General features: G+C 43.5%; 1 protein-coding gene across 2 annotated transcripts in view; it reads left to right on the top strand.

Annotated features, from left to right (window-relative positions):
- Positions 1 to 24,061, top strand: part of ANXA13 (annexin A13) — a 56,761-nt gene that overhangs the window by 12,862 nt on the left and 19,838 nt on the right. For both annotated transcript variants that reach the window (XM_021688433.1, XM_021688432.1), the window contains one exon: positions 15,735 to 15,810. In XM_021688433.1, the coding sequence (XP_021544108.1) occupies positions 15,735 to 15,810 (76 nt within the window). The remainder of the gene's footprint in view (positions 1 to 15,734; positions 15,811 to 24,061) is intronic.

Genomic DNA, 24,061 nt, shown 5'->3' with positions numbered 1-24,061 from the left:
AACATGTTTATAGAATTGTTACAACTGATAGGCCAGGGTGGTAGACCCTCATCATGTTAGCTCTTCGCATGAATGACATCGGAACCAGGTAATTCTTTGTTGTGAGGGGCTGTTCTGTGCCTTGTAGGACGTTTAGCAGAATCCCTGATCTCTATGACCAGATTCTAGTAGCACCCCCCTATTTATGACAATGTCAATGTCCCAAATGTCCCCAGAGAGGCAAGATTGCTCCTGGTTGGTTGAGAACCACTTCCTGAGACACCGACCTTAGCAAAAGCAAGGTTATAGGGCAGGAGATGCCCCCATAATGTCTTTATCTGACTGAATTTCTATCAGTAAACATGCACTCCTGTCTCTCTGGCCTAGATATTCCCTCACACTGATTGCCTTTCTTATCACAGGGTGGAGCCAACTCTTCTTCAAGATTGACCCTAGTCCTCCTGATGGTGACAACAGCCGCTGAGAGGCAGCGGTTTCCCCTGAAAGGCTGTTAGCCCATTAGTAACTTCTGATGGCCAGAGTGAGAAGGGCTTCCCTACAGAAATACTCGGTACTGAGGCTGCTCAGAGCTGCTGGTTTTCCTGCTTAGATGAGCAGAGCTCAGCTGCAAAGTCACTAATTGAAACAATCATCAGTCCATTTGCTCACCTCCCTTCTGTTTGGGTGTAGCCCCCAAAAGGACTGCCTCCTTTAGTCTCCCTATACCAAAGCTCAGTGCATAGCAGGTCAGTCACGTTGTTTGTATTTCTGATTATATTGTCGGTATCTTCAGAAATGATGGTGTCCACCACCTTAGGGCACTAGATATTGGAGGGTCTTAAAGTCAGATATCCTTAAGGTCAGGTCCCAACCCTGTAGTCACCTTTGATAGGTAAATACCACACCAACTTAATGTGTAACCCAGAGGACATAGCCTGAGAAAGTTTGTCTTTCTGGAAAATGACCTAATTATATCAGTCTTCATTAAAAGGTATTCTCAAAATGCCAACATACAAATAATCCCAAATTTAGAAGAAAGGTCATTTTTTTTAATCTAAGAAGTTTCACTCACTTTTTAAGAACACACTCATTTTTTAAGAACACATATCGAGATCTGATTCAAATGGATGTTTTTCCTCTTTTCAGCCTTTTTTTGCCAAATGATGCAAATATTCCTACCCATTTAGAGTGATGGCCAAACACATATTTCATATATGTCACCTTAAAATTGCATCTCTGAAAGGATAGATAGATCAATAGCCAAACAGTTCTATGTGTTCTCAGCACCCTTCTAAGATTAGCTAGAACTCAGGCATCCTGACACACTGCCTAGCTATCTGGTCGACGTCCTTGATTAACAGACTCTGGAAAGGTCCAAGTGGGAAGAAGATCTAAGAATGGAGGAATCAGCTTTGCTGTTAGTCAGTGTGACCATGGAGAATCCTAATGGGACAATAACTACATGGTGAAATACCAAATACTCTTATAAGATTGAAACTGTGTTTAAATAGACCAAACAAGTACAATGCGATATATATTTTTTTTCTAATTAGTAGTTTTACTTCTTGCTCTGACAAGCATCTAAGCAGATTTTGATTTAAAACAAAAAAATCAAGACTTAAAAAAAAAATGTGTTGTTCCAAGGAAACCATGCCCAAGAAACAATCAACTTAATGAAATAATATGCCACTAATCACCCAAGATTCATGTTTAAAGATATGAGTGGCCACTCTGTTGTGTTTCATATTGCCCATCAATGTCTACTAAACATGTCTGTGGAAATGTTGCCAGGATATTTCTGGCTCTGAATTCATGAACTTTAATAGTACAATACTTTGCATTCACACTAACTGGTTTCAAAGTACAAATGAGTAACCACTTCGAGGTAAAAGAGCATTGTCCTCAGGGAGGGGTTCAGATTTTTCCAAAGCAAGTAAGTGACCCTGGGCAAATGACTTAATAACTAGGCCTCACTTTACCTGTAAAATGAGGGGACTGAATACATTCAATGTTTCCCAAACTTCAGACTTAAGTATGACCTTCATGAATGTTGCCAAATACATGTGCCACCTGTTCTACTAATAGTTCTATTAATTATTTTCTTTAAACTCACTCATCTTTTTGACACACTAATATTTATCTTAAAAAGAAAATTTATATCAGTACCATAAATGGAAAATCATTATCAGTTGAAATATAGATAATTAAATGAAAGCAAAAAAGACTATATTAAATTCTAACTAAATACCATTGCCAGCTGAAGGCTCAGATTCTGTCATCTGTTTTCTGATAAAAAGATCTATTTGCATAAAGTAGAGAAAAGGTTGGCAAAATAATTATTTCAGGCTTTGTGGGCCACACAACCTCTGTTACAACTATTCAACTCTGCCATTGAAGTGCGAAAGCACCCATTGAATAAATGTCCAGTAAAACTTTATTTATATGTTCCAATAAAACTTTATTTATAAAAACAGTGGACAGACCAGAATTTGACCATAGTCTGTAGTTTGCCAGTCACTGAATTGAAAGAGTGTGAAAGACATACTATCATCAGGCAAAGAATGACTCAATCAGAAGACTTGAGAGACAATTTAAAAATGAATTCCTTTTCTTAGTTGAAAGTCCAAAAGGCTTTAATATATTCAGTGTTCCATGTCACCCATTTTGAAAACCCTAGGTTGAATTTCTACCCTAGGAATCTTTGGTAAACCTCTTCCCTCTATCTTTTGCTCCTTGAATAAAGTCTGTGATTTCTTACTTGTGTCAACCCTCAGCACATTTTTAAGTTGTCTTTCTGATTCATTAGGATGTGAATGGGAAAGTTTCTAATCTTTGTCAGACCAGCACCTGGCTGCACATTGGAATTATCTGGTAAGTTTTGAAAATCTATATCAGAGATTCTGATTTAATAGGACCAGGATGGGACTCAGTCATTTGTTTATTTTAAAACATCTCAAATGATTCTAATGTGCATCCAGGGTCAAAAAGCTATTCATCTATGTTTTGCTCAGAGCATCTTCCGCAGAGTCCACAATTTCCTCCATAGGTTTTAATTCTAAGAGCCCCCAAACTATGGTTTGCTCAAACTATTCCAGACTGAAAGTCTTAGGTATTCACTTTCATTGGCATTTCCTGTTGAGCCTCCAGGTGGGGTCTGAATGAGCTCTCTAAGGTGTCCTGGTTACGTTTATTATTCCTTTTTTCATTCTCTCTGCTTCATTACCCTAGAAGCTTGACATCATTATCAGCTCAAGATATCTAACTAGATAACTTTGCTCTTCCCTTCCTCTGTCCCCACTATTGCCACTGACCCTTGACACTGATACAAAGTGGAGTAAGGCCAGGATGCAAAGGAAAAGAGATGTGGTATATTCTGTCACATACAAAGGAAGAAGATTCTTCCTCCTCTAGAAGGAAAAAGAAATGCCTCATGGCTACAGAGAATTCGAATGAGCTTCCATTAATATGTAAATACTTACCAAGTGCCTATAATGTGCCAGGCATTGTGCTAGGTGCTGGAGATACAACAAGGAATAGGACATGATTCTTGGTCCCAAGAGGTTTATAGTCTAGGGAGGGAGATACACTAGTGAATAAGTATAATAATATATCTTGAGATCTGATAGAAATCTCTAGAGTGGAGTGTAAGCACAAAGGAGAAACTAGTGTGCTAGAACATGTCTCACAACCAGCTCTTGGTGGGGGTAGGAGACAAAAACCCAATTTGTGCCAGAGGCCAATTTCCATAGCATAAATATGAAATCACAGCTGATTTCAAGTTACTAACATGACCTCCCTGAACACAGAGTTGGGGAGAGACGCACACAATTGGCTCTTGAAAGCTTGCAAAGTCAGCTCCAGCTTGGGTGGCAACCATCCTGGTTTACTCAAGATGTTTCAGCATTGAGTTGAGGGTCCATATCTGGGCTCTCTATTCTGTTCCATTGGTCTATATGTCTGTTTTTGCGCCAGGACCATGCTGTCTTGGTGATCACTGCTTTGTAATATAGCTTGAAATCGGGCAATGTGATGCCCATAGCTTTGTTTTTCTTTTTCAACATTTCCTTGATGATTCAGGGTCTTTTCTGATTCCATACAAATTTTAGGATTGTTTGTTCCAGCACTTTGAAAAATGTCATTGGAATTTTAATCAGGATGTCCCTGAAGGTATAGATTGCTCTGGGCAGCATAGACATTTTAATAATGTTTATTCTTTCGATCCATGAGAATGGAATGTTTTCCCATCTTTTTGTGTCTTCTTCAATTTCTTTCATGAGTGTTCTGTAGTTCCTAAAGTATAGATCCTTTACCTCTTTGGTTAGGTTTATTCCGAGGTATCTTATGGTTTTTGGTGTTACTGTAAATGGAATCGTTTCTCTAATTTCTCTTTCTACAGATGCATTGTTAATGTATAAGAAAGCAACTGATTTCTGTGCATTGATTTTGTATCCTGCCACATTACTGAATTGCTGTATTAGTTCTAGTAATTTGGGGGTGGAGTCTTTTGGGTTTTCCACATAAAGTATGTCATCTGTGAAAAGAGAGAGTTTGACTTCTTCTTTGCCAATCTGAATACCTTTTATTTCTTTTTGTTGTCTGATTGCTGTTGCTAGGACTTCTAGTACTATGTTGAACAACAGTGGTAAGAGTGGGCATCCTTGACGTGTTCCTGATCTTAAGGGAAAGGCTCTCAGCTTTTCCCCGTTGAGGATGATATTCACTGGGTTTTTCATGGATGGATTTTATGAATTTGAGGAATGTTCCCTCTATCCCTATACTCTGAAGAGTTTTGATCAGGAAAGGATGCTGTGTTTTGTCAATGCTTTTTCTGTATCAATTGAGAGGACCATGTAGTTCTTCTCTCTCCTCTTATTAATGTGTTCTATCACATTGATTGATTTGTGAATGTTGAACCACCCTTGCATCCCGGGGATAAATCCCACTTGGTCATGGCGGATGATCCTTTTAATGTATTGTTGGATCCAATTAGCTATGATTTTGTTGAGGATTTTGGAATGCATATGCATCAGGGATATCGGTCTGAAATTCTCCTTTTTGATGGGGTCTTTGCCTGGTTTGGGGATTAAGGTAATGCTGGCCTCATAAAATGAGTCTGGAAGCTTTCCTTCTGTTTCTATTTTTTGAAACAGCTTCAGGAGAATAGATATTATTTCTTCTTTGAATGTTTGGTAGAATTCCCCAGGGAATCCCTCAGGCCCTGGACTCTTTTTTGGGGGAGGTTTTTGATCACTGCTTCAATCTCATTACTGGTTATTGGCCTATTCAGGGTGTCAATTTCTTCCTGTTTCAGTCTTGGGAGTTTATAGGTTTCCAGGAAGGCATCTATTTCATCCAGGTTGCTCAGCTTATTGGCATATAGTTGTTGATAATAATTTCTAATAATTGTTTCTATTTCCTTGGTGGTGTGATCTCTCCCCTTTCATTCATAATTTTATTAATTTGGGTCCTTTCTCTTTTCTTTTGGATACGTCTGGCCAGTGGTTTATCGATCTTATTAATTCTTTCAAAGAACCAGCTTCTAGTTTCGTTGATCTGATCTACTGTGTTTTTGGTTTCTAATTCATTGATCTCTGCTTTAATCTTAATTATTTCTCTTCTAATGCATGGCTTAGACTAACATAACATAATAAAATTAAATTTAAAATAGATGTTTTAGCACTGAAAATCTCACATCCTAGGAAACCCTCAGTCTTGGGCAATCAAACAGTTGGCCACCCTAGGTCCCACACCCAATTGGCAGAAAGTCCTCAGTCTTTCCCAAGAGGATCAGGAATGGTTCCAGAGAGGAGATGAGGCTTCAGCAAATTCCCTTAAGTAGTTAGATTCTCCACCATTTCCAGTGGACTCAATGGTGGGCAACCAGGTGTTTAAGAAATGGAGGAGCAAGAGGCCAGTGCTGTCAACCCCAAACCCCTTGGCCCTCTGAGGACTCGGGAAGTTACAGTGAGGGATTGGCTTGCGGTATCTCCCCTCTTTCCCCACTGAACACTGATGGACCCTTCCTAATAAGACAAATCAGCCTAGATCCTGTCAGGTAGGGAGGAATGAGATTTTACCTATAAAAATGTTTGACAGTTTATCAGGCTGGAAAGCTGTCACCCAGAAGAATAAACATATTAGAAACCTTGGTCATCCTGCTGGCCTTCTGCTTTTCAGCTTTCAAACTGCCTCTGCAGTCCCTTAGCTAGGATCCCTCCACTACTCAGAGGGCAAGATGTTTTAGTAAAGAGGGAACAGGAAGGTTTGGGGTGAGATGGGGAAAGAGGAGATGGAGGAAGTGCCCTGACAGCCTGTTGGAGAAAGGCAATAAAAAAGCCAATTTCTCCCCTGCCAGCTCTGGATCATCATAATGAAATCTCCTTGCCCAGAACTCTCACATTATCTTTTTACATGGCTTTGTTGAGTTATAATTGACATATTACATTATGTAAGTATAAGGTGGACAATGTGTTGATGTGATACACTTGCATATTGCAAAGTGATTGCCACTATAACCTTAGCCAACACCTGCATTATGTATAATTACCATTTCTCTCTGTGGTAAGAACATTTAAGAGCTACTCTCAGCAACTATCAAGTATATAATACAGTATTATTAACTATAATCATATTAGATCCCCAGAACTTACTCATCTTATAACTAGAAGTTTATATCCTTTATCAACATCTCCCCTTTCTCCCCACCCTCATTCCAGTCTCTGTTACTATTAGGTTTGGCTTTTTTTAGATTCCACCTATAGGTGATATCATACAGTATTTGTATTTCTCTATCTGACTTATTTCTCTTAGCATTAAGCCCTCAATGTCCATCCATGTTCTTGCAAATGACAGGATTTCCTTCTTTTTTTTTTTTTTTTGAGAGGGAGAGAGGGGGTAGAGGGGCAGAGGGAGGGAAAGAATCTTAAGCAGGCTCCATGCTCAGCGTGGAGCCCAATGTGGGGCTCTATCTTACGACCCTGAGATCATGACCTGAACCGAAATCAAGAGCCGGACGCTGAATTGACTGACCCACCCAGGCACCCTGACAGCATTTCATCTTCTTTCTTGTGGCTAAGTAATATTTCGTGTGTGTGTGTGTGTGTGTGTGTGTGTACACCACATCTTTTTTATCCATTCATCTGTTGATGGACACTTAGGTTGTTTCCCTATATCGGTTATTGTGAATCATGCTGTAATGAATCACATTGTCCTACTTCATCTTCCCAAGATTCTGCTATGTAGGGTGGGTATTAGTCCTAGTTCACAGATGAGAAGCAGAAAACATGATTCCATTTGACTCAAAAGGATACTGACAACAGAATTGACAACGATGCCTTTCCTGAACACATACTTTGCCCACAGGAAGAGGCTGTCCATTTTGCCTTGCAAATAGTGGTAGCTGGCCTTCGTTTTCATTTCACTTCCTACTGGCTCATTGTCAAGAACATCTCTTGATGTCACACTATGCAAGGGAGCCTTGGCTTCCCTGGTCAGCAGACAAATCACAGGTCTCATCTTGTGTTTCTGTAAAATACTAGCATTCTAAGAGCTGGACTGAGAATATCTACCATCAAATTAAAAAATAGTAATTTTGAAAGGGACAAAAATGTGGTTAATGGGAAGTCAATGGTAGAGATTCTGGATCCAGACTGTGTAGGTTTGAAGTCCATCACTTAGTAGCTTTGTGACTTCAGACAACTTATTAACCTTTCTGTTTCTTGGTTTTCTCAACTTATCTCATAAGGTTTTTGTGAGGATTAATTGAGTATTACATGTAAATTATTTGGGCCGGTGCCTGGCACATAGTAAGTGCTTTGTGTTTTGCCATCATCCTCAATTTTAAGTGGTAATCCCTTAAATTTCTCTTCAACTCTTAGCCTGGCTTACTACTTATCTGTAAGTAAAAAATGGTTTCTGATTTAGGCCAGAATTATGTAATTGGTTATTTTAAAGGTGCCACACAAAGCAACATGTCAGGGGCTCATTTGACACTCCATAGGAAGCAGGTCAAGATGGAAGGAAGTAATAAAAATAACACTGAGCACTCACCACGGGCCAAGCTTCCTGCCAAGTGTGTTTGATGCATATCCTTGTAACAACCCACAAGACGTTGTTATCTTTCAGATGGAAAAGAGAGACTTAGAAAGCACAAGGAGAGAAAAATAGCAACATGCCAGGTTCATGGGTAGGTATCTTTGGGAGAATGGATACCTATGTGACCACAAAGAAGTCTCTTTCCCAACTGGATCTCAGTTTCCCCAAGTCTATAATGACTTTAAAATCTATACAAAGTAAGGTTGGCCCAAATCGCCAACATTGGCTCAAGGTACCATTAACTAGCAGTGGCAATGGCCATTGCTTACAATGGGGAGAATTCAGCCATGTCTGAGGCTCTCCCCAGCCCAACCCTTGCCTGCCTCTACCTTCCTCCCTGCTTAAAAAGCCAAGGCCACCACCTGATTCTAATCCTGGTCCTCATTTTTAATCCCTCCTCAGCCTGCTCCCGATTTCATGTTGGCTCAAACAGCAGCCCCATTTCAATCCGTGTACAATGAGCCCCCTGCCCTCTGCTCTCCAGCACTTCCTCAGAGCCCTCCTGTCTCAGTGCCTGGATACCAGGCAAACGCTTTCAAATATTTACCGAGGAAATTGCAGCAAGCCGGGCCCTCTGGGGAACTGCACTGGAAAGAGCAAACAATCAAAATGCCACTCCTATTACATTTTGATAAAGTTTCAGGGTTTACAAGTGACCCCTACATCCTTATGTCCCTGAGCACCTCCTACGTGCCACCAACCAAGCGCTCGCTGTATAATCTGGCACTGCTTCCCACACACGAATGCATCCAAACCTCAAGCTACCCGTGAGCAGGTGCACCTCCACTTTAAACCCGAGACAACAAAGGCTCAGAGAGATGGGTCAGCTTGCCTAGGGGGGTCATACAACTGGCAAGGGTCAAAGCATAACTGAATACAGTAGGTCCTCCTCCCAAGTCCATGTGATGTCACTGTGTCTTGTTTAAATCAATCAGGTCTGTTCTGCAGTAGTTCAATGGCAGGTCATAGGTAGACACACATGTACACAGACACAGAAAGCATCATGCTGCAGTCTCTCCCCGCAGTGTCCTTCCCCCACCTTCATCTCTCCGTATGTATGTATGTATGTATGTATGTATATATGTATGTCTGTATTTTGCCTGCCTAACTCCTAGTCTTCTTTCAAGAACCAGCACAAATGTCAGCCTCTCCCTAAAAATTCTTTTTCCTCCTCCCAGCTATTTGCACCCACAGTGTGCATCCTACCATAAATGCACTTGTCGTTGATCGGCTTCCCTGTTAACTTCTTCGATCAAGTCCCCCTCACCTGGGGCAGCGCTTGCCACGTGGCAGATCTTCACTACCTGTCTGCTGAAGGAAGGGGAGAGAGGAAAAGGGGAGGAGGATGGAAAAAAGAAGGAAGAGAAAAAAAAAGAGAAGGAAGCAGGGAGAGAGGAGGAACCCTCCCGAAGAGAGTCTAATTTGCCTGCTGCATATTGCTCTTTAATTAAATTCACATGTCTCTCATGAGAAGTATATACTTATTTTCCAGTTTTGATGCTCTCCAAATAGATCAGGTCACCAGGACTGATGAATGGGAGTCTCGTTAAATAGGAGTACACTTAAGGCTGGGTCCTGGAACATCCTGGTTACCATATAGTACAAAGCAACTGTCTGCCAATCATATCCTTCAGCCAACTTTTTCACAAACTCTATACCCAGAGTTTGCTGCAAGCTGGAGGAAGATTTTCTCAAAATGTTCTCTTCGATCCTAGGAGTTAAGCTTTCCTTGAACTGCACTGGGACAGAAACCTTTGGTCAGGTGTCTATTTCTCCACTCGGACCCTTCTGGCTGGTGGGGCTATGGGCAGGGAGTGGTATTAGAACTTGAGACAAGAGCCAACCTCTCTCCTGGGCAATCGATGTGCTGTAGCTGGCTGGTGTCTGAGTCATTTCAAAGAGTGGGTGTTTTCAGCATTCTTTCTGCCCAGGTGACACTGCCTCTAGGCTCATAGTATCTCAGTTTATTTTGTATGCCTCCTTCTTCCAGAAAAATGGATGATTCATTTCCTTATTTAAGATGCAGGAACATGGGGATGCCTGGGTGGCTCAGTCTGTTAAGTCTGCCTTCGGCTCAGGTCATGATCCTGGAGTCCCGAATCGAGTCTGGCATCGGGTTCCCTGCTCAGCAGGGAGTCTGCTTCTGCCTCTGCCCCTCGCCCTGCTCGTGCTCTCTCTCTCTCCCTCTCAAATAAATACATAAAATCTTTAAAAAAAAAAATAAGACGCAGGAACATGGAGACACAGAGAAGCGCCAAGTAGACATACTGGAAGGAAGCAAAAACAAGACTGAAAGATACCAGCTTATCCATGCACCAGGCAGTGCCTTTTGTCGAGTTAATGGTATTTGCTTCCACTGTGAGCCTTACTGCTCTGGCACGTCGGTAAGCACCCCACCAGGGCTGTATCTCGGTGAGCTCCTCACACTCCATGAGGTGCTAATTTTCACGCTAGTCAAATGAGGCAGTTAACAAAATGCAGTATTGTGGTGTCATCCCAGGTCGCCTGAACTCCACACAGCCTGAATTACGAGCCACTTTACTGCCTGGTGTGGAAAAAATGTGTCTGGGACTCTAGATCCAAACTGCAGGTGATCAATGAAAAACTGATCCTTGGCGTGCCGTTTACAAAGTGAAAACCCCACAAACAGGAGAGGATTTAAAATATTCTAGAAGTTTCATTGCTGATCTGCCTTTAGTAAATATTAATCATTTACATTTTTTAAGCACACGCTCTCTGCTAGGCTTCATTTTAGATGCTTTGTATGAAGGATTTCATCTCGATTCTCATAAGAGACCTATGAGTAGACACTATTATTATCCACATTTGCCGTGAAGAAACCACAACACAGAGGGGTTCCCAAACTTGCCCAAGGTCACATGAGTAATGAGCAGCTATGCTGGAATTCAAATCCAGTCTGGGGCATTGGAGATATATCTGTATCTCACAATATCAAGTTTGGAAGATATCTCTCAATAGATAGATAGATGATAGGTAGATAGATAGATAGATGGTAGATAGATGCTAGATAGGTAGATGATAGATAGATAGATAGATAGATAGATAGATAGATAGATAGATATACTATCTATCTATCTATATAGATATACTATCTATCTATCTATCTATCTATCTATCTATCTATCTATCTTCCAAACGTGTCCAATCAAAATATGCAGAATTGAAAACTAGTATCACTATGAGACCAAAAACCAAGAGCTGACCCAAAGAAGCAGAGGAAACCCTAGCAGTTCTGTGCCTCCCTATCTAGCCTTTAAAATGTTATCTCACATAAGCCTCAGATCTTATAAGGGAGACACTGCCCCCATTTTACAGTTGAGAAAATGAGGGCTTAGAGGTTAATGGCCCAAGTTCACATGGCTGCTAAGGGACAGAACCACATTCAAACTTGGATTCACGTGGGCTCAAAGCCCAGACTTCTGTAATCATTTTTTTTTTAAGATTTTATTTATTTATTTGAGAGAGAGAGAATGAGAGAGAGCACATGAGAGGGGAGAGGGTCAGAGGGAGAAGCAGACTCCCTGCCGAGCAGGGAGCCCGATGCAGGACTCGATCCGGGGACTCCAGGATCATGACCTGAGCCGAAGGCAGTCGCTTAACCAACTGAGCCACCCAGGCGCCCTTCTGTAATCATTTTAATTAACATCTAACATCTTATCCTTTTAATGTGTCTCATGAGTGTCATGCAAATGTTGTGAAGAGACAAACTGAAAGAAAACAAAAAAGGAATGTTGCTCTGCCTCTATGTTGCCTAGAAAACAGGTGGAATATCGTGTATTTGCCTAAATCCTCACGGTGGTGTCTGTCCTCACATTGGAGTCCCCTGAACGGCCATTTTGTGTCTGACGCGCGCATTCCTGCAGATCCTTGCGTGGAAGTTCTGCTCAGTGGCCTCAGGTTTCAAAAATGAAATCTGATGGGCAACCGAGCCTGAGGACCCAAAGTCAGCTGCCTGGCTTGCTAACAATGAACAATGGAGGTGGAATGTCCGCTCCATATACATTCCAGGGAAGGTGGTTACCCAGCTCCTCAGAACAAGCCAGGGCCACCCCTTGCATCAACACTGGGCGGCACTGATGAATGCGTCCATTGTGGAGGCAGTCCCAGCCATGCAGAGGGGGAAATTCCTAACAGACTGGTTTCTCGCCTCCCTCCCCACTTTTAAATAAGTCCCATCACATGATTCCTTCACTCCGACACCAAGTAGCCTGCTGTTATGAGGAACAAGACCGAATTCTCTTTGGATTAGGAAAGATAACCAACATGGCTAAGAGTGGTTCTTAGAAGGAACCTGGGAATGGTTGATTTCCACCCATGGTTGTGCGTCTGATAGAGAATTTTACGCTGCATTTTTTAAAGACAACATACATTTATCATCCTACAGTTCTATAGGTCAGAAGTCCAACAGGGGTCTCACTAACTAAACGCTGCATTTTCAATTAAGCAAAAAGGGAAAACTTATCTCAATGTCATCTTTATTCCTAACATGTGGTTCAACGGTCTCCCACTGCCCCCCTCCCCCATGTCACTGTTATTTTGGACCAAATGACACTTACATCTTTGTTTTTTAGCCTTGGATAAACTAGACATTCAGAGGGTTTTTTCCCTTTTTTCTTTTTTTTTTTTTTAATAGACACTTACATTAATTTTTTAAATTTCAAACAACACTTGATGTTGACTAAGAATGAGTCGGCCTCTGAGATACAGTTTCCCCTCCTTTGTGCTCCCATAACTCTGTGACAGTTGCATCATGGAACCACCTTACTAAAACACTAAGGGGACGAAGGACGGGAATGCCCTTTCATACCTGACAGAGCCAGGCTGGCCCAGTCATCTTAAGCAAGTCTCCACATGGCTTCTGCAAGTCCTGGCCGCATCTTTGCGCAAATGAGGAAAAAATGTGTCGCTCTGGCCCCGCCCTGCCGGGCCGGGCCTGAGCAAACGTAACCCCAGCTGAACTCCAGCCCCTCTGCCTCTGCCACCACCTGCAGAGCTGCTCACAGAGCCCAGCGTCTCTGTCTCCATTTATGTGAAGCGGGGCAGAGAATAAGTGTCCCACCACATTCTCAGCACTGAGGAGGCTAAAAGAGCAGTTTATGAATCAACCTGTTAAGAGGAGATGTCGGCTGCTCTGGTTCAATTCTAACTACCGGAACCCTCCACAAAATACTTCTAATGAAAAGCCAAGGCACCATGCGCTCTTCTGAGATTGCTATTCCCATGCTCCCACACTCAGAGAATTCGATCAATAGGCATGACGGGCTGTAGAGTGTGCAGCCCATGCAGTCACACAGGCCCCATGCCCAGAAAGCCTCGCACTGGCTTTAATGCTCTGATGTCACCATCTTAAAGTTCTAAATCCATTTCGAACATGGATCCAACATTTTCATTTTGCACTGAGCCCTGCAAATTATGGCGCTGATCCTGCCAACAAGCCTTCAGCAGCACCAGATAGCTTTCTCACACCACACAAGACATTTGGAAAGAAAAATGGGATATGTCATCCCCCTGCTGAACAAAAAGGCCCAAGTCATACTTGGAGCGCGAGGCAGGATGGTACACGGGACTAAGCGTGGGTATGAGGAGGCAATCCAAGCCACGTGCGGCCCTATGTCCCATGAGGCTTCAGACACATTCCCTAACCTGCCTGAACCCAGATGTCCTGAACCCAGATAATGAAGAAAGGTCTGTAAACAAAGAAATTGTCAGGCATGTGGCAGGTGTTCAACAAATGTGAGTCCCCTTGCCCGCGTGCTTCAGCAATAGATACTTCAAGATGGGCCCCGCCATGGAGTTATTCCATAAAGCAGAGAGGTGATCAGTGTCCCTAAAAGATCCCTTCGGCTCTAGGATTACATGATTGTCCATTAACAAAGGCCTCGAAGCCAGCCCTCCTCTAGTCCACGGATATGAGTCAGAACACTTGGTTGCAAGGGCAGAAATCCAACTCATTAATTTCAAGAAAGTGGTGGTTCATTAACAAAACTGGGAGGTGCTAGGAAACAAGCATTTCTGTGTCTGAGGGTTTATACAGTGGTATTCAATCTCTCTTTCTCTCTCCATATTTCCACTCTTTTTGTCTCTGCCTTGCTTCTCTCTAGACTCACTCTCTCAGTTGAACAAGCCCAGTCAGAAGATCTCTCTCTCTCTCTCTCTTTTTCAGTATCTCAATATCAACCAAAGAAAAGACTCTGATCCTACTTGGATTATACTCCCACTTCTGAGCCAGTCACGATTGCCAGACTGACAGGGTCTTTGTCCACCCAGGGGCAGGACAACGGGGCTTAACCCTCATGACTGACAGCCCCAATGAAAACACATAAAATGGGGGATAGGGAAGCCCCCCAAAGGAATAGCGATGCCAGACAAACACAACATGTCTACTGGGCCTACTGGTTTCCTATTTCTTCCCTATGGGGGCCAAAGGAAATGAACGGCAAGACAGGGGACTCAGGTACATGGTATCGACAATAGCGCTTACACCAGCCTTCATCGAAGGATGGGAAATAAGGGACACATGTCATCAAAGAGAATCTCTGTGAGGGAAGGCCAAGAACTAAGAAAACACAGGGTCTTTTCAAAGCTATTAGTAGTGTCACTGCAATTAACCTCACATCTTTACATTTTTAATAGCAACACATTTATTTTCATGTTGACCTTTTGTTTAGGCAACTAATACTGTTTTTCCATTTTAGTGCTAATAGAAGATTTCCTTTTTAAAATAACTTTAAGTAAAAACCAAGTAGGTCAGCTGAAAAAAAAATAAGCAAATAATAATAATGTAGACTTCAATAGCGAATTGGTGCATGTACTATACCAATGACCAAAGTCTGAGAAACACTAGCTTAGTGTATAAACAGAACATTCTCTCCCCAAGGAACAGTAAAAACCAGTAACTCTGCTATTGCTCTTCCACAGGTATCTCTGGCAAACTAAATATTGCATCTCTCATTGTGTGGATGGCAAAGCTTTAGTCCAGGTCACCAAATTCTTCTGTGATAAGATCCTAGAACCTTCATTTTCTGCCTGGCAACACCTTTTCTTTAGACATACTTGTGTCTCATGGCAAAAGGGGAGAATGAGCATTCCAGGACATTGGCCCACTGTATCATTCTCTGTCTCAGAGGCAGTCACACAAAGGTAGGATTGATGTCAAAATATCTCATCGCAGAGATGGCCAGGCTGATTGTCCTTACGAACAGAGGGGCCCATTCTCAGTGGTCATCCAAGGCCAGCTGGCTCCAAGGAGTACCAGTCATCTCTTTGGGGCCAGAGTTTCTCCAGCTGATGTACCCACGTGTAAAGTGGCAGCTGGTCCCTCATTTGGATGACTTCTTCATCTTCCAGATAACTACCAATGTCAGCCAGAGATAATTCAAGAATGCCTATGTTGGGCGCCTGGGTGGCTCAGTTGGTTAAGCGACTGCCTTCGGCTCAGGTCATGATCCCAGGGTCCTGGGATCGAGTCCCGCATCGGGCTCCCTGCTCTGCGGGGAACCTGCTTCTCCCTCTCCCACTCCCCCTGCTTGTGTTCCCGCTCTCGCTGTGTCTCTCTCTGTCAAATAAATAAATAAAATCTTTAAAAAAAAAAAAAAAGAATGCCTATGTTGTCCACTCACCTTTTCAATTATTTTCTCCAGGCCAAAGAGAGAAGTCATCAGGGTTTTGATGTGGATCGGGATGCCAAAAAGCTGAACAAAGCCTGCAAAGGAATGGGTATGTTTTGTATTTTAGCTTACTTTTGAAGTTGATTAAATTTGATCTCATGTCCAACTTTCCCATGATCTTAGAAAGATGACCTTGTGCATTCCACGCTAACCCAAGTTAATTACTTCTAGGGTTCTCTTTGTAAAAGATCCCCAAACTATAATCAGATCCTAATGCATTTCAAGATTCAAAAGGATAGTTGAAAACTGGATACCATGACACTGAATTTGACTTTGAGGTCGAAGAAACTTCATGAGAAGTGTAGTCATGCAATCCTAATGTCATCCAAGCCCCTCTGATCCCTTTCATGAGAGGTGGTGGGAAATAGGGTCTGATGAAAGCTGGATTAGGGATCTGGGAACTGCATCTAGAAGCAGATCAAGTAAACATAAAACTGTGGCCAAGGTCAAGAATCAAGTGTCAAGACCAGGGAAGCCATTTACATCGATGCCTAAGGTAAGTGCATGACTAAGAATAAGAGACTAAGAAAGAGATCAGGAATAAGGTAACCCCCATAACAAGGTGAGATGAAGGGGAGAGCATCTAGAAATAAGGCCATGAGGAGAGTCTCTGAGACCCAAGGAGGTCTCTGATGAAACAACTCTCTAGTCCCAGAAACCCAGGTTTTAGTATATTCACAGGATTGGTAACCATCATTATTAATTCCAGAACATTTTCACTGCCCCCAAAGAACCCCTATTTCTATTAACAGCTACTCCACATGCCCCCTTCCCTTCAGGTCCAGGCAATCATAATCCACTTTCTGTCTCTATGGATTTGCCTATTCTGGACATTTCATATAAATAGAATCATGTAATATGTGACCTTTTGCATCTGGCTTCTTTCACTTTGCATATTGTTTTGCAAAAACAGGTGCTAGATTTTTACTTAGAAGTAAATCAGTGAAGATTTACTTTCCTAGGAATGGGTATTGTGGTACAACAAATACGGCCATAAATTCTTTGTGTGACTCCAGAGAAAGAACTGGAATCCATAGTGGAAGTTCTAAGAAGAGATATTTTGCTTCAATATAAGGAACTATCTGAATATAAAATAGTCTGTCTTGCCCAAGAAATGTTGGAGAAGTTCCAAGGAGTTGGGGTTGGAGAAGATCTAGTAGGAAAGTGGTAAAAGTAAGTGAATGCTTACATAGTAAGTGTTCTTGAATAAATCAGAGGGAGAGGGAGCTGGAAATGAAGAATGACAACTAGCTTGCTTGGTTTGGGTGTGGGGGGTGAGGGGGGGAGGCATCAGAGGAAAGCTCAGCAGAGAGGAGTTGCTTCTTGCTCATATCCTGACCTGGCTCATGTTGTATTTGGACAACAGCTGTCGGGAGCCATGTTTGCCTGGAAGTGGTAGGATGTTTATAGTTCTGAGTCTTGCTGAGTGGCTGAGCCAGCCTCACAGGTGCTTCCCTGCTGCTTCTCAAGTGAGGTCCTGACACCTGGATGTGGGTTGGAGACAGGAACAAAGTGGGTATGGGAATGACTCAGCTGCAGTCAATGATAAATCTCCACATTCTTAGCCACTTAGTGAGTTAAGTTCAGAAAGAACAGATGGAGCACCTACTGAATGCCAAAATCAGTGTTTTCTTCTCCCTTTTGGATGTGGCTTCAAGGTGGTACCACTGTTGTGCTGATTACTGTTGTAGAGCACCTTCTATGTGCCAAGTGCTAAGCTGGGCACTGCACACGGGTCGTCTTGTATAACCCTCTCAACAACCCTATAAAGCTGTATTCTAACGATTTAACAGATGAGAATACTGAGGCTCAGAGGTTAAATATCTTGCCACGGTCGAAGAGTTAGGAAATGAGAGTGGGGGGATTGGAAACTAGGGCCATCTTGGAAAACTATGATTTGGTTGAAGGTCTAGAATTCTAGAATTCCAACCTCTATTAAAAAGTGCAAGCCAGGGGCACCTGGGTGGCTCAGTCAGTTGAGCATCCAACTCTTGGTTTTGGCTCAGGTCATGATGTCAGGGTCGTGAGATGGTGAGATCAAGCCCTATGTTGGGCTCTGCGCTCAGCAGGGAGTCTGCTTGAGATTCTCTCTCTTCCTCTGCCCCTCCACTCTCTCTCTCTCGCAAGTAAATAAATAAATCTTTTTTTTTTTTAAGTGCAAGCCAAAGCAAAATTGTATCTGGCAAAATTTGTCCTCCAGACCATGTACCCATCTCATTGATATCCCAGCCCTACCAGGGCTGGCTTTACATAACTAGGGCCATGTTGTCCCATAGCCACAAAGGTGAGTGATATAAGTCATTTTAAGTTTTTGAAAAGCCAAATTTTAAAAAAGCAGGTGAAATTAATTTAAATAATATACATTAGCTAAGTCAATACTGTATCAAAAATATCTCAGCAGACAGTATAAAAATTATTAATGAGATATTTGACAACCTTTTTTTTCACATTAAGTCTTCAAAAGACTTATAGTATATTCCTCACTTACAGAACATTTCAACTTGACCCAGCCACACTTCATGTCCTGTGTAGCCACATGTATCCACTCTACGGGCACAGTGGGTGTAGGGGCCCTACTCATCAAAAAGATTATGTGCACTCCCCACCCCCTCATCCTCCTACAGGATTCAAAATAAGAATGCTCTATCCTAAAAGAATATTTGATTTTTCCAAATCACATAAAACTTACAGATTTCCTTGTTTCTTTGACGCCCCTGCTTTCCTAGGTCCTAACGATGTGCGTGGTGTGGGTCTTGGTTAATCCAGAACAGCCTTTTATCCTCGTCACTACACTGACACTCTTTGTCAGGCCTTCCTCTTGGAACTCCGTGCCCCTCTGCTGGCCCTTCTGAGGAGAAGGCCTTAAACCTGAGAGTGCATGGACCCAATACCTATTATCCTTTCTGAAATGTAAAAGGATGCTTGTCATTCTCCCTCAAAGAAACACAGAAAGAGGCTCCAGAAAGAAAAGCTGCCATGGAGATTACCCTAGTTCTAGTTCATGACTTCTCACCAGGGTGTTAATACGCAGATTCAGACTGGTGGTTCTAAGTAGTTTCTGAGATCCTGCATTTCTAGTAAGTTCCCAAGTGATGCTGATGGTATGAGTCCTAGAACTGCACTTTGGGGAGCAAGGTCTAATCCATCTGAGATCCACTGAGGTTAATGCTGTTCAAGCCACACTGGAGGGGAACCAGGTCTAGAACTCAGATCTTGTGACCCCGAGCCCAATTCTCTTTCCCCTCACTAGGAATGGGAATGAATTTTGGACCTGGCTTTGAGCCCCTGCTCTGGCACCTTCTGGTGCCGTGACCTTAGTTTTCCCAACTGCAAAATGGAGCTAATAATGCCTCATTACAGAGAGGAGCTGAGGATAAGGAGGCATCACAGTGCTCAGCACTTCACTGGCCCTCATTACATGCTAGTCGGCTCCTTTTGAACAATAAGCTCTGATCCAAAATCCCCACAAAGCCCATTAGATCAGTATGAGCAGCGAGGAGGCCCGCCCTTGAGTGGCCTTTGTTCTTCATCACTGCGGGTGTACCAGGTGGAATGGTGCTCCCCCCCAAAGATACATCCACCCAGAACCTGCGAATATGACCTTAATTGGGAAAAGGGTCTTTGCAGATGTAATAAGTTAAGAACCTCGAGAAGAGATCAACCTGGATTACCTGGGTGGGCCCTAAATCCATTGACAAGTATCTTTAAAAGAGAAGAGGGGCGGGGTGCCTGGGTGGCTCAGTCGTTAAGCGTCTGCCTTCGGCTCAGGTCATGATCCCAGGGTCCTGGGATCGAGTCCCGCATCGGGCTCCCTGCTCAGCGGGAAGCCTGCTTCTCCCTCTCCCACTCCCCCTGCTTGTGTTCCCTCTCTCGCTGTGTCTCTCTCTGTCAAATAAATAAAATCTTTAAAAAAAAAAAAAAGAGAAGAGGGGCACCTGGCTGGCTCAGTCAGTGGAGCATGCAACACTTGATCTTAGGGTCGTGAGTTTGAGTCCCACGTTGGGTGCAGAGATTACTTAAATAAATAAACATTTTTTAAAAAGAAGAGAGAGGTAGAAGAGAAGCAGACACGCAGGGAGAGGCCGTGTGGAGCCAAAGCAGAGCGTGGAGTAATGTTCCAGAAGCTGAGCTAAGGATTGCTGGCAGCCTCCGGAAGTTGGAAGAGGCGAGGAACAGATTTGACCCCAGAGCCTCTGGTGGGAGTGTGGCTTTGCTAATGTCATGATTTCAGCCTTCTGGCCTCTGACTCGTGAGGGAATATATTGCTGTTTTAAGCCACTGAGCTTGTGGTCATTGTTACAGGAGCCTCAGGAAACGAATACAGTGGGCAAGTGAAAAGCAGTGACCCTCCCTGGCAGGCAAGGTTCTCCTCACTCGTGGCTTCCTCTACCTTCCCTGCACCCCCATTTGCAAAGGAGACACCAAGGGATTGGGAAGCCCACAGCCCCCTGCTCAGCCAGGCTGCTGGGGCTGACGTGTGGAGCCTGCAGAGGAAGATGAGCCCCAGCCCCCAGCGCACTGCCCAGATCCCTTATGTGGCACACGGGCCCTGGGTGTGAAGAGGAGGGCACTTCAAACTCAGCAGCCTCCCTCCTGCCGGAACTCAGCTCAGTCTCCTCCCAGAAAATTGCTGGGAGAGCAAAAGCGAGGAGGCTGATCACCCTGGGCCTGACCTCTACTGTATAATTACCCTGCAGTGTCCGATGCACAGGCAGGGCTGAGGTTCCTTCTTGTTTTTTAAGAAGTCCTTCCCAGAACCACTGGGGACTGGCCCCAGTGCCTCAAACCATTGTAAATGTTTACAGGAAATCGTTCAGCAGCACAGACTGCTTATATGACACACATATTGTGAAATGTAAAATGAGGTCACTGTTCAGTAAATCACTTCTTGGTTGGGTAGTGGGAAAGCCTCCCAGGATAAACCTGAAACCCAGATTCAAAGGGCTTGAGGGAAATCTGGTCACTTCCATGCTCTCCCCACAACCTCCAGGCTATTGCTGAGCCATCTCAGAACTGCTTTGGTCCCTGGTCTCACTTTCTAAAGCATTCCAGGAAGGAAAATCTAAAAAACATTAATTTTAAAATGTTGGCTTTCCTGAATTATCCAGATACGGGTTGACTCTGGCATCAGAGTAGATTTCCAATTGGTCCCAGCTACACAGAGCCCACCCAAGTGGCACATGAAGCTTACACTAATGCAGAGACAAGATCTCTCATAATGCTATGCAGAAGTCTTTATTCACTCACTCATTCATTCATTCACCCATATATGCATGCATTTAAATATCCATGCATTCAGCAAGTTGATGAATATTGAGAGGCTTCTTCTGTGTGGCTACAGCAGTGAGTGAACCCCTCTGTCCCACGGGACGTGCAATGTGGCATGGCAGAGATGGGACAGAGAACAGGCCACGTGAGGCACACAGAAGGCAGAATGCCTCATCTGTTCTGAAAAAGTACATTGAGTTGAGTCCTAAAGGAGGAGTGGGAGCGAAGGTGAGGATCAAAGACAAAGATGTTCCAGGTAGAGGGAAGAGCCATGCAAAGACCCAGAGGTGAGAAAGAAAAGTGTTGCTTGTTCTCGGAGCTGCCCATGGGTTAGGGAGAAGCTGGGAGAGGATGGGTAGGAGGGACATGACTTTGAAAGGCAAGTAGAAGGGACTCCAAAAGCCCTCATATGCCCCACTGAAGAGTTGAGACTATTCTGGATTTGAAGGGCCCAATATTATAAGCTTTTATACAGAAGAATGAGCAGCTGAGCTGCTCAAAGCATGTTCTGGGGATGGTGAATGCTTGTTGGAAAAGGTGTGTTTGATGCAGGAACCCCGTTGGGTATCCGTGGTTCTGTTGAGCAATGTGACAAAGGTGAGGGTAAAGAGAAATGAGTGGGTCTGAGGGATACCAACGAAGTGGAATAGTGAGGTCTTAGTGGTAACTAACTGGGTGTGGAGTGAGGGGAGAGAGCCAGGGATGAGCCCCAGACTCCTGGCTGGCACAATCTAGTGAATGGGCCACCTGGGAGGCAGGAAGGCTCCATCCAGGGATGACACCAGCAGGGATCCAGGCCTGAGATGCGGAGGGCCTCAACCTGGGCAGGAGCAGCCCTCACAGAAAGAAAGGGGCCGAATCAGGAGAGTTTTACGAGAAAAAGAAATCCCTTCTGAAATGAGATTTCTGGCACTCAGAAGTTAAAAAAAAAAAAAAAGTCACAGAGGAAGTAATTGGATACCCATGACAAAGGTAGTGCAGGAAAAAATTTGGAGGAACAACATAAATAACAGCGCTCAAAATGAACTAGAACTAGGCGGCGATTAACCACCACTCTTCTTGTAGGTGAGCTCATCCTAGAATTTTCTGTTTCTCCAGCTGGAATCAAACAGCTAGGTCTTCCCAGAATCGTACAGGTGGAGCTAATCCCGGAGACTACGTGAACAGTCTGAGGACACGTAGCTTGCCAGGACCCGCACACAGCTCTCCTATCCCCGTCTCCCCAGGTTCTGCCGTGAGGACCGGCGGCGCCAGAGTCGAGACACAGATAAAACACATCAGCCTCCACCAGCAAAAACAGAAGGAGAGTCTTTTTATTCCCTTCCCCCTCTCTACAGTCATGCTCCCCTTCCGTCTACACCTCCCCCGTACCCACCACCCAGATTTGTCTTCCCCCAATCCTTCCACCAAAAGGCATCAAATGCATCTACCACCTCTTGTTCCCTGCGGATCCTGATCGCTCAGCTGGGTGGGAGCGATGGTGCAAGTTCAACTAATTCAGTTCCCTTCCAAAGTGACCAAGCCCGTGCTAGTCACAGGGAGTGGCCACTGGGAGTAGGGGCGGGAATGGGCCAAGGCAGGACTCTCCAGACTCTGGCTGTGAAGAGCGGGTTTGGGGCTCCTTTCTGGAAATCTTGACATAGTGCTGAGGGTAGTGGGTGTATGAGTTTCCTAGAGCTGCCATAACAAAGTACCACAAACCATGTGGCTTAAAACAGCAGAGACCCATTGTCTCCCAGTCCTGGAGGCCAGAGCTCGAAGTTAAGAAGTCGGCAGGCCATACTCCCCACTGAAGGCACTAGGAAGGTCCTGTCCCAGGCCTCTGCCCTGCTTTTGGTGGCCTCAGATGTTCCTGTGTTTATAGACGCATCTCTCCAATCCTCCATCCTCACGTGGGGCTCTCACTGGGTCTCTGTGGCCAGAGTCCACATTCTGTAACAGGCTTTCAAACCTCAATCATTTGGCTACCACCTCCCATGATTTTGGCCAATCTGAGAACTAGTGACATAACATTCTTCTTTTAATCAACTCCTTCAGCCCCTGTCCTTTACAAAATGTCAGCAAAGTCACACGTTTAATACCTTAGTGAGATTTTATATATGGTTGACCCTCGAGCAACACGGGTTGGAACTGAATGGGTCCACTTACATGTAGGCTTTTTACAGTACTGTAAATGTATGTTCTCTTCCTTATGATTTTCTCAGTAATGTTTACTTTTCTCTAGTTTATTGTAAGACTACAATATATGATACACAAAACATACAAAAATGTGTTAATTGACTGTGTTATCAGTAAGGCTTCTGGTCAATAGTAGACCATTACTTAAGTCCTTAGGTTTTTGGAGACTCACAAGTTATACATGAATTTTCTACTGCAAGGGGAATTGGTACCCCTAACCCCTGTATTATTCAAGGGTCAATGGTGTGCGTGTGTGTGTGTGTGTGTGTATGCATATATATAATATATATATCATACAGTCAGTAAAGGAAGAGGCATTATTAGAATCCAGGCTAATTCAGGGTTTGCTGTTTAAGTAGTCTTTCTCATTCCCACACCTTCAATACCCAGATCATCTTTCCAATCCGGTCTCCATGGACATTCTAAAGGATATTCTAAAAAGGATATTCTCCTCTTCTTTCTTATTCACTATAGTTTTTGGTACTGATTAAATACCCCACAATGAGCATGTATTACTTTGAGCATAGGGGAAAACAACCTTTTAGAAAGAATGTGATTTAAAGATGTAATAGTCAGAAGTTGAAAGAGGCAAATACCCATCATGGTCCCCGTTAGGACTTTTTTCTTGAGATTGACAAGGTTATGGGTGAGTTTGATATTGTAGCAATTTGGGCCTATATTTTAATCTCTTCCACTCAGTTTTAAGTACTTGGAGGCCAAGGAACAGACCATACTTTGTTTTTTTTTTGAGATTGTTCAGTTTTATTGAGGTATAAATTCACATACCATACAGTTCACCCATTTAAAGTGTACAATTCAATGTTTTTTAATATATTCACAGGTATGTGAAAGCA

Source organism: Neomonachus schauinslandi, chromosome 4 (genome assembly GCF_002201575.2).
Source record: "Neomonachus schauinslandi chromosome 4, ASM220157v2, whole genome shotgun sequence".
NCBI classification, from domain to species: Eukaryota; Metazoa; Chordata; class Mammalia; order Carnivora; family Phocidae; genus Neomonachus; species Neomonachus schauinslandi.
Note: the sequence above shows the minus strand (reverse complement) of the source record. Positions and strands in the feature narration are given on the sequence as shown.